Source organism: Triticum aestivum, chromosome 5B (genome assembly GCF_018294505.1).
Source record: "Triticum aestivum cultivar Chinese Spring chromosome 5B, IWGSC CS RefSeq v2.1, whole genome shotgun sequence".
Classification (NCBI taxonomy): Eukaryota; Viridiplantae; Streptophyta; class Magnoliopsida; order Poales; family Poaceae; genus Triticum; species Triticum aestivum.
Genome location: NC_057807.1, coordinates 482,603,742 through 482,621,133, shown reverse-complemented (window position 1 = coordinate 482,621,133; position 17,392 = coordinate 482,603,742). Strand labels below are relative to the sequence as shown.

The 17,392-nt window shown below is 44.5% G+C and overlaps 2 protein-coding genes across 3 annotated transcripts; one reads left to right on the top strand and one right to left on the bottom strand.

The window, feature by feature from the left end:
- Window positions 1-795: 795 nt before the first annotated feature.
- On the top strand, window positions 796-6,349 carry LOC123112658 (pentatricopeptide repeat-containing protein At3g49170, chloroplastic). 2 transcript variants are annotated; one of them, XR_006455630.1, is made up of 2 exons: window positions 796-4,064; window positions 6,108-6,349. XR_006455630.1 is itself a non-coding variant. In XM_044533712.1 (1 exon), exon 1 carries the CDS (start codon window positions 1,479-1,481, stop codon window positions 3,978-3,980), a length of 2,502 nt encoding a protein of 833 aa, XP_044389647.1. In that variant the 5' UTR covers window positions 796-1,478; the 3' UTR covers window positions 3,981-4,221. The 2 variants fall into 2 exon arrangements, 1 of the variants encoding a protein (XP_044389647.1); XM_044533712.1 differs by lacking the exon at window positions 6,108-6,349 and having other exon boundaries at window positions 796-4,221.
- Window positions 6,350-6,472: 123 nt separating this feature from the next.
- On the bottom strand, window positions 6,473-10,550 carry LOC123112659 (neuroguidin). The gene is made up of 7 exons (XM_044533715.1): window positions 10,274-10,550; window positions 10,078-10,168; window positions 8,458-8,637; window positions 8,173-8,364; window positions 7,289-7,450; window positions 7,054-7,208; window positions 6,473-6,863 (listed from the first exon to the last, which is right to left on the bottom strand). The coding sequence occupies exons 1-7, from the start codon at window positions 10,330-10,332 to the stop codon at window positions 6,713-6,715; spliced, it is 990 nt and encodes a 329-aa protein (XP_044389650.1). The 5' UTR covers window positions 10,333-10,550; the 3' UTR covers window positions 6,473-6,712.
- Window positions 10,551-17,392: the final 6,842 nt, after the last annotated feature.

Genomic DNA, 17,392 nt, shown 5'->3' with positions numbered 1-17,392 from the left:
ATGAGGTCACATATAATGCTATGAATTTTAGAATTAGGTTGACATGGACACAATTCTAAATAATCCATTTCTATAAAACGAATGCGATGCACTTAGAAAAAAAAATCTTGTAGCAAGAATCCATGCATCAGGGCAATGTGGTTTTTAATGGGATCCCCCTCCGAGAGTGTGGTGCTGCAGCACACAGATGATGAAGGGAGCAATTGGAGTACCGAAGACGTTTTGCATGACGAATGACTCAGCCTCCCTGCGTGCACGTGTGCATGCAAGCGTTGCAGCCCTTATGGCATATTTGAAAAAAATAAAAACCTATATAAATTCGCAAAAAATCATACAAACCAAATTATCAATCTCCAAAGGCCACAAACCATCACACCTTTGGACCTGATTGTGTTTTGATTCAAATCTTTGGGGTCCTTTCTACATATTTCAAGGCTGCATTGTAATTTCATACTTGTTGTGTGCCATGTTGTTTCTGATTGTACTATATTGAATCTGCACCTACTAATAAAGGGAAGTGATATTCTTAGTCAGACATGTACTTTTGCAGAAATCTCCTGATATTTGTGGGAAACCAACCCGCAGTCTGTTATATTGTAATTGAGCGCGAGTCGGAGATGTTATTGGGCCTCACTGCGAGTCTGCGACGTTGATGTTTTTGGGCCAAGTTGCATAGATTCCACTCATGCTCATAAAACAAGTTTGTTAACAGGTTACAAGTCCCACCAAACTTCTTTACACCTGATTTCACCAATTTATATATGCTCGTGAGTATGAGGATTAACAAGTAGTCTGAGAAACAACTAATGGAGGGTGAGTTGTGGGTAGGAAAGAAATAAATCATCCAATTGGCATAATAACTAAATAAAATTGTGGATTGGGAAAAAATATAAACAAAGGGGATTGTGGGTTGCGAAATGAAAAATCCTGGTCCGCATAAATAAAGGGAATTGTGGACTGCGAAATGAAAAATCTCAGTTGACATAAATAATGGAAATTGTGGGTTGCGAAACGGAAAATCCGGTTGAAAACGGGGTTGTAGTATGTGAACGAAAAAACCTGATGGTATAAATAAAAGGGATTTTGGTCCATGAAACAAAAAGGTAAACAAATGTCTTCCCATTGGCATAAATAAAAAAAAGGCTATGTTGCGGTATAAATAGAAGGTGTTGTGAGCTGCGAACAAAAAATAAATAAAAATCTCTTGGTTGGCATAAACAAAAGGGTTGTGCTGTGGAGTGAAGAAAATAAGTAAACAACACTGGGTGAACAATTTCAGTATTTTAGGCCAATATTATTTTCGTTCAAAGGCTGAATTATGTCGACAATTTCAGCATTTTTGCAACACTGGGTGCTACTCTTATCTAAAGTTTCGAGGTCCTTTGGGACCTTAAAAAAAACGCGACGCCGCAGTCCATTTCTGAGCTTATCCGAGAGCGGGACGGCTGTCAGTTGCCCGACGGCCGGCATCAACGCCGATGCCCTCTCCCTTCCTTCCCGCCGGTGCTGCCATGGCTTCAACCCTCGCCGCCCTTCCCCCCGGGCTCCCACCGTCGCCACCTCCAATCCAGACCCCTCATCGCCACTTCAACCCACGGATGCCAAACCTGCAGGCGCTCTCGTCCGAAACCCCCTCCGCCTCCGCCATGGCGTCGCTCCTCGCCGCCGCCGCGCGCGCCGGCGACCTCCGCCTCGGCCGCGCGCTCCACCGCCGCCTCCTCGGCGCCGAGATCCTCGACACCGACGCCTTGGTCGCCAACTCGCTCCTCACCATGTACTCCAAGTGCGGCCACGTGAGCGCCGCGCGCAGGGTGTTCGACGGAATGCGCGGCCTGCGGGACCTCGTGTCCTGGACGGCAATGGCCTTCTGCCTCGCGCGAAACGGCGCGGAGCAGGAGGCCCTGCTCCTCCTCGGCGAGATGCTCGAGTCGGGGCTCCGGCCCAACGCGTTCACGCTCTGCGCAGCCGCTCGTGCCTGCTTTCCGGGGGAGCTCTTTCGCCTGTCTGGCGCCGCGGTCCTTGGGTTTGTGCTCAAGACGGGGTTCTGGGGCACTGACGTGTCGGTGGGCTGCGCCTTGATTGATATGTTCGCCAGGAACGGAGACCTGGTGGCAGCACGGAAGGTGTTTGATGGGTTGGTTGAGAGGACAGTGGTCGTCTGGACTCTGATGATTACACGGTATGTGCAAGGCGGGTGTGCAGGCAAGGCGGTTGAATTATTTCTTGGCATGCTAGAAAATGGTTTTGAGCCCGACGGATACACCATGAGCAGCATGATTTCGGCATGTGCAGAGCAAGGATCAGTCAGATTCGGGCAGCAACTGCATTCTCTAGTACTACGGCTGGGGCTGGTTTCTGATACTTGTGTGAGCTGTGGACTTGTGGACATGTACGCAAAATTACAAATGGAACAGTCCATGGAATGTGCAAGGAAAGTCTTCAAACGAATGCCCACACATAACGTCATGTCATGGACAGCACTGATATCAGGATATGTGCAATGTGGAGCACAGGAAAACAATGCAATAGAACTCCTCTGCGAAATGTTAAATGAGAGCATTGAACCAAACCACATCGCATATTCTAGTCTTCTTAAGGCCTGTGCAAACCTTTCTGATCAAGATTCAGGCAGACAGATTCATGCCCGTGTCATGAAAACCAGCATAGGGAATGTAAACGTTGTTGGGAATGCTCTGGTCAGCATGTATGCTGAATCTGGTTGCATGGAGGAGGCTAGAAAGGCGTTCGACCAGCTTTATGAAAGGAACATACTTTCCACCAGTTCTGATATTGGTGGAACCGAGAGCAGCAATGCCTCTTGGAGTTCTCAGATTGAGAGCATGGACGTCGGAGTCAGCACCTTCACATTTGCTAGTCTGCTTAGTGCTGCTACCACTGTAGGGTTGCCAACCAAGGGTCAGCAACTGCATGCGCTTTCAATCAAAGCAGGCTTTGAGTCTGATCAAGGTATAAGCAACTCCCTTGTTTCCATGTATTCTAGGTGTGGATATTTGGATGATGCTTGTCGAGCATTTGATGAAATGGACGACCATAATGTGATTTCATGGACTTCAGTAATCAGTGGCTTAGCCAAGCATGGGCACGCGGAACGAGCGTTGTCATTGTTTCATGACATGATCTTATCCGGTGTCAAACCAAATGATGTCACATACATTGCTGTGTTATCCGCCTGTAGCCATGTTGGTCTGGTGAAAAAAGGAAAGGAATACTTCAGATCAATGCAGAAGGATCACGGACTCGTACCGAGGATGGAACATTATGCTTGCATGGTGGATCTTCTTGCACGATCAGATCTTGTTCAAGAAGCCCTGGAGTTCATTAATGAAATGCCCTGTAAAGCGAATGCATTGATTTGGAAGACTCTCCTCGGTGCTTGTAGGACTTACGATAATATTGAGATTGGTAAAATTGCAGCCAATCATGTCATAGATCTCGAGCCGCGAGATCCAGCTCCATATGTCCTTCTCTCAAACTTGTATGCCCATGGTGGTTTATGGGACGAAGTCGCAAGAATAAGGAGTCTGATGAGACACAAGAACTTGAGTAAAGAAACTGGCTTGAGTTGGATGCATGTTGGAAACACGATTCACGAGTTCAGAGCTGGTGACACCGGCCATCCGCAAGCACAAGAGATCTATGCAAAGTTGTCTGCGTTGATCAGAGAAATTAAAGACATTGGCTACGTACCAGACACAAGCATCGTGCTCCATGACATGTCGGATGAGCTCAAGGAGGAGTGTCTGCTCCAGCACAGTGAGAAGATTGCTGTGGCATTTGGTTTGATTACTACATCGCCAACAAAACCAATAAGGATCTTTAAGAATCTCCGTGTGTGCGCAGATTGCCATTCTGCAATCAAGTATATCTCTAAATCCACTGGAAGGGAGGTAATACTGAGAGATAGCAACAGGTTCCATAGGATGAAAGATGGGAAATGCTCATGCGGAGAGTACTGGTGAGCTGTGAATGGCGATTGATGAGCAGGTTTGGTTTTTTGCTTAAGAAACTCTAGAGGTTTCTTGCTCAGCATGGCCTTTTTGCTGGTAAACACTAACTGATGTTCATTTTTTTTAGCTTTTCTAAACCATTGATTTTGCAAAGGATTAGATGTTGTTTCTGTATAGTTAGTCTATCATAAAGTTATAGAGTATGTAAAGTCATATGAACAATACAAACTTGACTAGCAGCATGTTTCTTATCTTTTTGGGTATACTTGGATTACTTCCGGAAGTCCTTAGCTGATAGCTGGTTAGAAGAATAAATACATCCATTTAATTCCCAGTAGGGGGAATGAACTTAGTTGTTTTCCACCCAGGAAGGAACAAAATGATCCATTTAGTCCACATCCAGGAACAATGTTTACATGGAAAATGCTGCACTTCATGGACTCTCCTTGGGTTACCATGTGCTGCTCATAAGGTTGAGGGTGATCAAAATGACAAATACATACACATGATGAAGACAAAAATTCATTCTAGATCCAGAAGCATCAACCGTTTGAACCCATGGTCGCATCTGACAACATAATACAAAAGCCTTCTGTTAAAACAGACAAGCTGACTGAATACATACATCAGTATCACAAGAGTATATGGATCATACTCCCTCCGTCCGAAAATACTTGTCATCAAAATGGATAAAAAAGGATGTATCTATAACTAAAATACGTCTAGATACATCCCCTTTTATTTATTTTGATGACAAGTAATTCCGGACGGAGGGAGTACTGTACAGGCTAATTCTTCATATCACAACTGTCAGACAGTTTGCAGTATGCAGTGAGAGAGTCAAAATAGCTGCACTATTTAATAAAATGCCCAGACTGAAGTGCACGAGAAAAGTACTAAATCAGAACTTGTCTCATTCCATCCTTCTCAGTTCTGGTGGAAGCCGCACACCGTGTAACACTGGAGTCTTGGATCTCCATCAATTCAGTCAGACAAGCCATTAACAGCTTTTGTTTTTGCCCATGGAAGTATCCTAGACTTGTGAAGTACCACCACGATTTGGTTGAAGTTCCTGCATTAGTTCATGTCTCACCTCTGTCACCAGGTGATGCCTACGAAATGTTGAATTGAGATGGCATCTCCCGTTAAGATCCAGCAGCCACTTAAATCCAACACATTTAGCCGGACAGGGGGCACAAATCCCACAAAAAACAAGATGTGTCAAATTTGAGGCGGAACACGGGACATGCAATGCAGGGTTAGACAAGAAGTCACTTTTTAGGTACAGATATTTTACGGCTCTAGAGGATGCCAGCCAAAGGAGGTATAGTGCATCCTCCAGATTTAGACTTACAAAGATACTAGTTGAATGCCCGTGCAATGCTATGGAAAAAGATAGCACTGAATATAAGTGTTTGTTGAAAGCAGGACAAACATCAATGTTTTTCACACCTCACTACTCATGGCTAGTTCCTGGTTGCCTCGCTACAATTATTGTAGCCCTGGATGTTGTCCTCTTCAACTCTAATGAATCTCTGATGTGTTCCTATCTTGTAGGGAACAAAAGGTTACGCATTTGGAGTCTTACCCTTAATACTGATGATAAATAAGTACTAAAAGATGATATTGTTGTAACCCGCATCAACCTTTTGAATATATATTTCGTAGTGGGGGAAGCCCTGTCAGCACCACCTCTATCCGCTACGCTTTAGAAAATGCAATATTAACATCCATACTCCAGATTTGGCAGTGTTCAAAGTAACGAAGTTTTGATGGAAGGATTCAAAAAGAGTAGCATGCCACGTCACCATGTACTCATGCCTCGCCACCGGATATAAATACAAATCGAACGGTCTATGCTGGAAAGGGCGATTAGTTCTGGCGTTTCTTCCAGGTTTCAATCTATCCAACTTTCATTGTTCCCTTCCTCCTAGCAGTGGCAGCATGTCCCTTGGCTTTGCCATTGTTAAGATGTCGCTCTGCTGTTATCTGGCACTAACCTATATAGCAGCCATCTTCAGTTCTTGGCAGTTGCAAATTTAGTAGTTCAGTTCAGTTCTTGCGTAACCTGCTGCAAATTTACTTCGTTTTAGGGAGCTTCAAACATCAGCTGATGGACCTTCTGACTGTTCAATCTAGGCAGGAAATATCCACTGCTTCTTGAAGAAAGGGCCCAGATTGATGCTTGGAACATCTTGAAGACATGAGAAATTATGTAATTGAGTATGTGCTGCTCAAATTATGTAATGGTCGACCAGGTTGCCTGTAATGGAGCATGTGTTATGTGGAGTGTATGGGTATGTGGGCACTGTGCTGTTCAATTTTTGTACTGCTGTAGAGTGTCACATGTTTTTTTTTTTCAATATGAAAAATGGAACATCCAACAGATGGTGGATTTTGGCAATAATGATCAGGATTAAGGCCAGACTAATTTTACGTGGAGATCGATGTTGGAATGGGTAACCACCGTGCACTTTCGCAGTTCTCTGATCATACTCTCATACTCAACAGAACAGCTTTTCATACACATAACAGATTCAAAGGGGTCGGAACCGGAAAACACAGGCAAACAGCTGAGGATAAACAAGCGGCAATCGTCTCAAGGACAAAACTGCTGCTTCTAAGGCAAAAGTCATCTCTGTTCCTATGGTGCACAATTGGTTCAGTTTCTAGTTGTATCAAAATCTCTTCTTTGGATTGAGAACACGGCAAAATTTCAGAGGACTATCATTGTCAGGTCTGAATTAATGCCGCTTCCTCTTGCCACCTTTCTGGTGTTTTCTCCGCCCCGCGCTCTGTCTACGCGGCTCACTGGAACCACCGTCGTCGTCTTCCTTCTCGCCATCGAGCAGCGTGTTCATCCCAAGGTCGAATCCGTCGGTCAGGCCTTGTAACCTGTACACAGAAACATGCCAGTTCATAAGTTGGTTAGGAAACGCAAAAGATCTTAAAAGGGTAAGCTCAGCTAAATGTGGCCACAGCTATCTTCATTAAACTCATGTGGCTGGTGGGTTCACTTTATAAGGGGGAAGCCTGTACCACAAGAGAAAATCCATAAACTCTGTAGAACGATGGAACAACATACCCATGAAGCTGCTTTTTCATCTGCTTCTCCATGTACTTTTCACGTTTGGTTACGGGAGCTCGGGTGAACAGCTCCTCTTCCGCCTTCTCTTGCTTCTCTCTCTGCCGCATGTAGGCCATAAATTCTTTACTTTCGTCACCCGCTGTTTCCTTCCACTGCAACATTGCGCAGAAAACTTAGTTACCTCGATGTAGCTTAGTGTAGCCAACTATACAAAAAGACAAAATATACAAACCTCTTCAGGTCTATCCGCGGCATCATCAATCATCTCCTTAAAGTAAGGATTCTCTGTTGCCATACGCAATAATCTTTTCTCTTTCCTTATAGCGTCTTTACTATGACCATCATCCATGGCAGCTGGCCCAATTCTCGGAGGAACGTAGATACCATCTTTGCCCTGAAGTCAAACAGCTACACACATCAGACACAACAAATCTGTGTAAATTGAACTCTAGTCATGAAATCATCATTACTGATATAAAACAGAGTGACCTATATTCACGTCATTAACAGGAATAGTGCAGTTAGAATATGGCAGCATTTAAGCAACGGGTAGCAGTATCCACAAAAGCAACAATATAAGCTTGATACAGTCCACTTAGAACCAGGCACATAAACCAAGTTAACAGTGTAAAATCTCGGATTCATCAGAAGTTGCTAAGTAGCAACTTAATTTGATTCTGCAAGACACTGCACTGAAAATATCGATTTCTCATCCAACTGACAACTATATTATGTACAGAAAACAGCTCGGTAAGGATGGATAGATTTGATGTCATAAAAATATACTCCCTCCGTTCCTAAATATAAGTCTTTTTTAGACATTTCAAATGGACTAGAATATACGGATGTATGTAGACATATTTTAGAGTGTAGATACACTCAATTTGCTTCGTATGTAGTCACTTGATAGAATCTCTAGAAAGACTTATATTTGGGAACAGAGGGAGTATATAAGATTCATTGATTGATGTTTGGGCTAAAGAAGCTGCTAAATTCAATGCACAAATTTTGACGGTAACTGATTGGTGTGTGTGTCAGCGTGAACAGAGTGACGAACAGTCAAACATTATCACCTTAACACATACAAGGGAAAACATCAGTTAGTGAGAATTTCACCTGTCCTTCAGGAGCAATTTTGGGATCCATCATATCCGGGTTTGGCCGGTACCCCAACAGGTCATCCTCGCCTTGCTGCCTGCCCTTGACATTGACCTCAGCGTCTGGCGCCTTATCCTGGGCAGTCGCACCATCTGCAGCATTGGTGAGCTTCTGGATCTGGTACTCCATCTTCTTGTCTATTGGGCGAATCTAGCACACAGAAAACATAACACCATCTACTATTAGACAGCTGCAAAAATGGAGACTGACAGCTTAACAATCAACACTTAAGGGCGCCCACACCTTCTCAAGAAACAGCCTGATCTCAACAAGGCTGCGCACGACGGGGTGGCCATCGACGGACAGTCCCTTGGCCTTGCGTAGCAGGTAGTAGACGAGGTCCTGGCAGTAGCTCAGCAGCAGATGGTGCTTGGCCTCCAGGTACCCAATGCCATCGCCTGTCGGCAGCTGGTTTTTCCTAACCTACAGCACACAGAAAATTGAACAGAATTGTCAGTTTTTGCCACCCACCCAAAAGCTAACATTAGGATTTAGGAATGGATGGAAGACATGTCAAAGTTGACTTGATTGATTTGCTTGTCAGACAAATAGTACAGAGAACAGATCAGTGATTATGTGGCTCTAAGGGCTCCAAGAGATGCAGTCATAAACAGTGATGGGGTGAATGTGGTTCCTGAAGTCTGGGCTATTATTAGAGATAAAATCAAGCAGTTTCCAGAAACTCTTAAAAGTGGCTCATGGGTAAATTTTGAAACAAATCTCTTAACTTGGCAAATATAGCAGAAACAGTAAAGATTAATCGCCGCTACTTCTTGAAATGCAAGCTGGGGCAACAAAACCCTAATAAATAGTGTCTCAGTTGGAATAGGTGGTAGCTTCCTTGCACCTCTGTTTGTGCATACAGCTCTCCAGACTGGTCCTTTTCTAGGTTTTCTAAACTAAAGATTGTTTACAGCCAGATTTTGATCTCATCTGACCTGAAAATGTTACTAATTTTCAGACCGGAAGCAGCAGAATCTGCCAAAGACCAACAACTGAGATTGAAAGTGTGCACTTGGGGGGACATGTTTCTGTGTTCCTTTTGCCGGCACCTATCATACCTGGTGCACTGGCACTTCTTATAGATTCTCAAGAATTCAAAATGTGATCGAGTCGCTATCTGTTTGACTAAATGTGACATTCATGCAATACCTAGGATAAGAGATCAGTGCAAGCATAGGCTGCTGACCAGTGCATGTATTGTTCCCTATCCTTTATTTGTCCTGGTACCTAGCTGAAAGACCTTAGGGAGGCACTTGGTTGCAGAAAGAATGTTTGGTCGTGAGTCAATTACAAGTAGGCTAAAAATGGTCTCACATTAACTGGTGATGGCCACCATGCCCTCTGTTCTGTATTTATGTCGCTCCCTTCTATTCTCCGGTTTTCTCAGTCAACAGGGCTTGATTGATTGGAGGTGTTGATTAAGATGTTTTTTAGGCTTCATTGTATTGATATTGTGCTTCGGCTTGAAGATGATGGGAACTATGGCAAGTTAGAGACTAACTACTGGTGTTGTTTAATCAGTACTCCCTCCGATCCAAAATAAGTGTCGCAGTTTTGAACTACGGTATTATGGATCAGAGTGAGTAGTTTTCTTTTCCAGCCCTGTTGCTCCTTCTTCCTGCCTACTAATAGGCTTCCATGTTTGCAGGCTGATGTTTGGAAGCGAGATTAACTAAATGCCCATGTTTAGGTTCTTCCTAAACAAGACCACACAAAATTCAACAGAATTTTCTTCATTTTCTCCATGGCCCCCCAAAAGCTTAACCAGAATCACATCCAAATTCCGGCGGCTAAACTCGGGCATAATCATCACAATCATAGCGTGGGACGGGGAGCCCGCGAGGGGAAAAGCGGGGGTACCTTGCGGGTGAGCGACTCGACCTTGGACCTGACGAGGTCGAGCCCGTCCTTCATTTCCTTGAGAGCGGCGAGCAGCTTGGGCGCGTCATCCCTGTTAATGAACAAAACCAAACTCGTGTGAACCCTCCTTGGTATTTTCCGGGCGAGCGATTCTGCGGAACGACGACGGGACGCGCGGGAAGCGAGGGGGGATTACCGCACGAGGGCCTGCGCTTTCCTCTCGTCGTCCGCTCCGGCGACGGCGGCGGCCGTCATCGCCGTTTCTCTGCCTGCCCGAGGCGGGGAAAGTCCAGGGGTGTCGCCGGTAAGGGGCGGCCGCGCGAGCAAACGAGCCGCCGGGCGCTGCGGAGGAGGGCGCCGGATGGCGGGGGGGAAGTGGGGACGGCCGGATGAGGGCGCCGCCGGGTTTGGTTGTGCACACGAAAAACCCTAGGTGCGGCGTTTGTTTCCCTGGCTCGCAACGGGCGTGCAAAAACCAGCCCGTTTGGTGTCCTGTGTGGCCCAGCCGATGCAAAAAAGAGCCTCTCAGCCGCACTGCACCTGTGTCATTCGTCGCAACTTGAGATTTTTTTTTAGATTCATTTATTTAAAATATTTTATCTTTTAAACCATGCGTCTAAATCTCGACCGATTTCATCGTCGGATTCCTTGCGTCGAGATATTCAAAATTAGATCCTATGTTGATAGGTTTTGACGATTTTTTTTCTAAAAAAAACCAGGCGAACAAATCGTGCCTCTAATGAAAAAAAAGAATTTGTTTCCAAGAGGCACGGCGCGGAAGGAAAAATAACATGTTTTATTGTTCCGAGAGGCACGGCCGTGCCTCTCGCGGAAGCAAAACCGCGCCTCCCGTGAAAGCAAAATCGTGCCTCTCGCGGAAGCAAAAACGTGCCTCTCGCGAAAGTAAAATCGTGTCTCTCGCAAAAGCAAAACCGTGCCTCTCGCGAAAGCAAAAAAAATACACATTTTTTTTGTTTTCAAGAGTGCCTCTCACAGAAGCAAAATTGTGCCTCTCGCGAAAGAAAAAAAGGTGTTTTTCACGCAAAAATGTGTCGGTGGTGGAACGGCGCCGACGTGTTGGGGCGGGAGAGGGTGAGGCTCCGTGAACCGTCCCTTGGGTCGTTGGCGCCGCTGGGGTCCTTCGGCTCCACTCGCATCTCCGCCGGCTGCGCCCCCAACTCAAAGGCGCCCTGCAGGAGGGAAGGCTCCCACGGCGGCAAGGAGCAGAGAGCTCCAGTTGCGGCCATGGCGAGATCTACCATGGGGATGGAATGAGTGGGAGTGGGTCGGTGTGTGCGTGGGCCCGAACCTATTTTCAAACGCCACTAGCGTCCGTCTCTGCGCATCCACACCCCTGGCCCCGCAAGTAGGCCCAACTTTTCAGGTTTGCTATTAGTTGCGGTTCACAGCTCATTTAGTGCAATATGTTATTCACTTGCCGAAGAAGTGGTGGCCTTCTGTTATTTTTGGCAAAAGAGGTAGTTTTAGAGTATCCTAGCCGCAAATGTGGTTATTTTCAGCAATTTACTCAAACATCCGTGATCCTATTAAACTTCCCCATCAAAATCTAGCCACATTTGAAGAGTTTGTTCAAATGCATTAATAAATTTGGCATCGAGCAACTGAAGGAAGATCTGATTGAGCATCTATGGGCTGTTAAGAGGGATGACAATGTTGGAGTGTAATATTTGAACCTTTTGAAATTTGAACTATTACTGCATTTGAACATTTGAACTATTTTAGACTATATGTGCGGCTATTTGATCATGTGAACTTTAAAAAATAGAGTCGGATGTATGCGAGTAGCGTTCAATGGTCAACTTCCGCATTCGTGTCCGCAGACTGGTCCCGCTTGTCTGCAGACAAATATCGGAGCAAATATGCGGGTCAACAATGAAGATACCCTAAGGTGGTATAGGAGCTCTCTTGAAAAAAGCACCTCACTTGCAACCCCTTTCTACATATGAAAAAGCGTTTGGGAAACAATATGTGGTTTAATGATTAGAAGAACATTGACATCTCCAGCCCATCCGAGTTCAAATTCCAGACTTGATATCTCGCATTTTTTAGGTTTATTTCAAGTCTTTTGATGATGTGCGTCCAATCGGCTATGAAGATGTCTCTGACAACTTTTATGAATCTTAAGATGATGTTGCATCTCAGTCTCTCAGAAGTGCTAGTAGAGATAGAGTGTGCATGAGTTTACAAGGGTGAGCTTGTGTATGTACGAGCATCTGTGTAGGAAAACGTTCCGAGTCGGCGCGCCGGCCAAGTATTGCGTCGGTCCTGTGCAAGACATCTGATCATTTCAGATCGTGTGCCTCACATGCCCGCGCTGGACAGGACCCACACACTGTAGCTTTTACCTTATCTATTCATGGACGCCCCATCCTCTCGCTTTCTTCCTCGTGAAACACAGGCCTTCTCCTGTTCTTCTTCCCCATCGCACAAGACGCCATGGCTCCAGCCGTTCTAGTGCCGCTGCACTCCAAGGCCATGGCTGCCGCCACCATCGGTGCTACCACTGACTGAGCACATGGTTTCTCTATACGACGGTGACATACTCAGCCACATCTCTTTTCGTTTTTGTTGCAACTGGCACCGCTAGAAGCTACAACCAGCGTCGGGGAAGCTGGAACCGGCCTAGATTTTTGCTACAGCCAGGCAACGGCGAGCGTGGCTGGGGATGACAACGCCACAATTTTTGCTGCAACGGGCAACCAGGAAAGCTACCACCGGCTCACAGATTTTCTACAACTGGGAAGACAATGAAGTGTGGCTGGTGACATCAGGCTGCAAATTTGTTGCATCCGGCAGTGGGAAAGCTACTACCAGTGACCGAATTTGCTGCAACCGGCGAGCGGTGGTGCGATGAGCGGTGACATGGGTGACCACGGCGACCATGATTTTTGCTACGACCGATACTGTTTTTTGCTACCACCGCGGTGAGCGCGTGCTGCAAGTGGTGCAGCGACGGGGAGCTGCGACCTCGATGGCGGATGCTAGAACCGGCGTAGTACATCGCACGGATGCTACAACTGTTAGGGGAAAAGCTCCAACCTCGATGGAGAAAGCTTCATCCGCCGGGGAAATAGCTTCAACCTCAGAGGAAAAAGCTTCAACCGTCAGAACAGAACTTGCTTCCAACAGGAGATGAACGAGAGCGAATGGAGGAGGCGATGGGCCGCGCCCGCGCGCATGTCGAGGATGCAGCGGTCGTGGCCGAAGACGTGCCTGCTGGTGGTGCGGGCGAGGGATGATAGTGTGGGCGCACAACGCATAGGAGAACGAGATCTACAAGGGGAAGAAGTGAGATGACTCGTGGGGAGAAGAGATTCTAATCTGACGGTTGTGAGTTCTCCAATCGGACGATGCCCATACGACCGGCGAAAGCCTGCGCCGGTCGACCGGCGCAAATGACTGCCCATCTATGTATGCGTTTTTTTTGGGTAATGTTTGGAGACGGTGCGCTGCTACCTCTTGAGCATGTGTTGGTTTTTCCCTTGAAGAGGAAAGGGTGATGCAGCAAAGTAGCGTAAGTATTTTCCTCAATTTTGAGAACCAAGGTATCAATCCAGTAGGAGACGACACAAAAGTCACCTAGTACCTGCACAAACAATTAAGAACCTTGCAACCAACGTTATAAAAGGGTTGTCAATCCCTTCACGGTCACTCACAAAAGTGAGATCTAATAGAGATAGTAAAGTAAATATTTTTGGTATTTTTGTTGTATAGATTGGAAAGTAAAGATTGCAAAATAGTAAACAAGATTTAAAGAGATGTGATATAATGGAAAATAGATGTAATATAATAGAAAAGAGACTCCGGGGCCATAGGTTTCACTAGTGGCTTCTCTCGAGATAGCATGTATTACAGTGGGTGAACAAATTACTGCCGAGCAATTGATAGAAAAGCGCATAATTATAAAGACATCTAAGGCAATGATAATGAACATAGGCATCACGTCTGTGTCAAGTAGACCGAAACGATTCTGCATCTACTGCTATTACTCCACACATCAACCGCTATCCAGCATGCATCTAGAGTATTAAGTTCATAAGAACGGAGTAACGCATTAAAAAAGATGACATGATGTAGAGGGATAAACTCAAGCAATATGATATAAACCCCATCTTTTTATCCTCGATGGCAACAATATAATACGTGTCTTGCTGCCCCTACTGTCACTGGGAAAGGACACCGCAAGATTGAACCCAAAGCTAAGCACTTCTCCCATTGCAAGAAAGATCAATCTAGTAGGCCAAACTAAACTGATAATTCGAAGAGACTAGCAAAGATATCAAATCATGCATATAAGAATTCAGAGAAGAACCAAATAATATTCATAGATAATCTTGTTCATAAATCCACAATTTATCGGATCTCGGCAAACACACCGCAAAAGAGTATTACATCGAATAGATCTCCAAGAACATCGAGGAGAACTTTGTATTGAGAATCAAAGAGAGAGAAGAAGCCATCTAGCTAATAACTATAGACCCGAAGGTCTGTGGTAAACTACCCATGCTTCATCGGAGAGGCAACGATGTTGATGTAGAAGCCCTCCGTGATCGATTCCCCCTCCGGCAGATCGCCGGGAAAGGCCCCAAGATGGGATCTCACGGTACAGAAGGTTGCGGCGGTGGAAAAATGGTTTCGTGGCTCCCCTGATGTTTCTAGGGTATAAGTATATATGCGAAAGAAGAACGTCGGTGGAGCTACGAGGGGGCCATGAGGGTGGGGGCGCGCCTACCCCCCTAGGCGCGCCCTCCTGCCTCGTGGATGCCTCGTGGCATTTCTGACTTCAACTCCAAGTCTTCTGGTTTGCTTCGGTACAAGAAAGATCATCACAAATGTTTCATTTTGTTTGGACTCCATTTGGTATTCCTTTTCTGCAAAACTCTAAAATAGGCAAAAAAACAAAAACTGGCATCGGGCCTCCGGCTGATAGGTTAGTCCCAAAAACAATATAAAAGAGCATATTAAAGCCCATTAAATGTCCAAAACAGATAATATAATAGCATGGAACAATAAAAAAATTATAGACACGTTGGAGACGTATCAAGCATCCCCAAGCTTAATTCCTGCTCGTCCTTGAGTAGGTAAATGATAAAAATAGAATTTTTGATGTGGAATGCTACCTAACATAATTATCAATGTAATTTTCTTTATTGTGGCATGTTCAGATCCGAATGATTCAAGACAAAAGTTTAATATTGACATAAAAATAATAATACTTCAAGCATACTAACAAAGCAATCATGTCTTCTCAAAATAAGATGGCTAAAGAAAGTTCATCTCTACAAAATCATATAGTTTGGCTATGCTCCATCTTCATCACACGAAATATTCAAATCATGCACAACCCCGGTTTCAGCCAAGCAATTGTTTCATACTTTAGTATTCTCAAACCTTTTCAACTTTTACGCAATACATGAGCATGAGTCATGGACATAGCACTATAGGTGGAATAGAGTGATGGTTGTGTAGAAGACAAAAAAGAGGAAGATGGTCTCACATCAACTAGGCATATTAATGGGCTATGAAGATGCCCATCAATAGATATCAATGTGAGTGAGTAGGGATTGCCATGCAAACAGATGCACTAGAGTTATAAATGTATGAAAGCTCAACAAAAGAAACTAAGTGGGTGTGCATCCAACTTGCTTACTCATGAAGACCTAGTGCATTTGAGGAAGCCCATCGTTGGAATATACAAGCCAAGTTCTATAACGAAAAATTCCCACTAGTATATGAAAGTGACAAAATAAGAGACTCTCTATCATGAAGATCATGGTGCTACTTTGAAGCACAAGTGTGGAAAAGGGATAGTAGCATTGCCCTTCTCTCTTTTTCTCTCCTTTTTTTGTTTGGCTTCTTTGGCCTTTTTTTTCATTGGCTTCTTTGGCCTCTCTTTTTTATTTCCGCACACGGGACAATGCTCTAATAATGATGATCATCACACTTCTATTTATTTACAACTCAAGAATTACAACTCGATACTTAGAACAAAATATGACTCTATATGAATGCCTCCGGCGGTGTACCGGGATGTGCAATGATTCAAGAGTGACATGTATGAAAAATTATGAACGGTGGCTTTTGCCACAAATACAATGTAAACTACATGATCATGCAAGGCAATATGACAATGATGAAGTGTGTCATAATAAACGGAACGGTGGAAAGTTGCATGGCAATATATCTCGGAATGGCTATGGAAATGCCATAATAGGTAGGTATGGTGGCTGTTTTGAGGAAAGTAAATGGTGAGTTTATGGTACCGGCGGAAGTTGCGCGGTACTAGAGAGGCTAGCAATAATGGAAGGGTGAGAGTGCGTACAATCCATGGACTCAACATTAGTCATAAACAACTCACATACTTATTGCAAAAATCTACAAGTCATCAAAACCAAGCACTACGCGCATGCTCCTAGGGGAAGGGTTGGTAGGAGTTAATCATCGCACGATCCCGACCTCCACACATAAGGAAGACAATCAAAGAAACACCTCATGCTTCAAATTTGTTACACAACGATTGCCATGCATGCTACGGGACTTCCAAACCTCAACACAAGTATTTATCAAATTCACGATTACTCTACTAGCATGACTCTAATATCACCATCCTCATATCTCAAAACAATCATCAAGAATCAAACTTCTCATAGTATTCAACGCACTTTATATGAAAGTTTTTATTATACCCATCTTGAATGCCCATCATATTAGGACTAGTTTTATAGCCAAAGCAAATTACCATGCTGTTCTAAAAGACTCTCAAAATAATATAAGTGAAGCATGAAAGATCAATAATTTCTATAAAATAAAACCACCACCGTGTTCTAAAAAGATATAAGCGAAGCACTAGAGCAAAATTGTCTAGCTCAAAAGATATAAGTGAAGCACATAGAGTATTCTAATAAATTCCGATTCATGCGTGTCTCTCTCAAAAGGTGTGTACAACAAGGATGATTGTGGTAAACTAATAAGCAAATACTCAAATCATACAAGACGCTCCAAGCAAAACACATATCATGTGGTGAATAAAAATATAGCCTCAAGTAAAGTTACCGATAGATGAAGCCAAAAGAGGGGTTGCCTTCCGGGGCATCCCCAAGCTTAGGCTTTTGGTTGTCCTTAAATTTTACCTTGGGGTGCCTTGGGCATCCCCAAGCTTAGGCTCTTGCCACTCCTTATTCCAAAATCCATCAAATCTTTACCCAAAAACTTGAAAACTTCACAACACAAAACTTCAACAAAGAATCTCATGAGCTCCGTTAGTATAAGAAAATAAACAACCACTTTAAGGTAC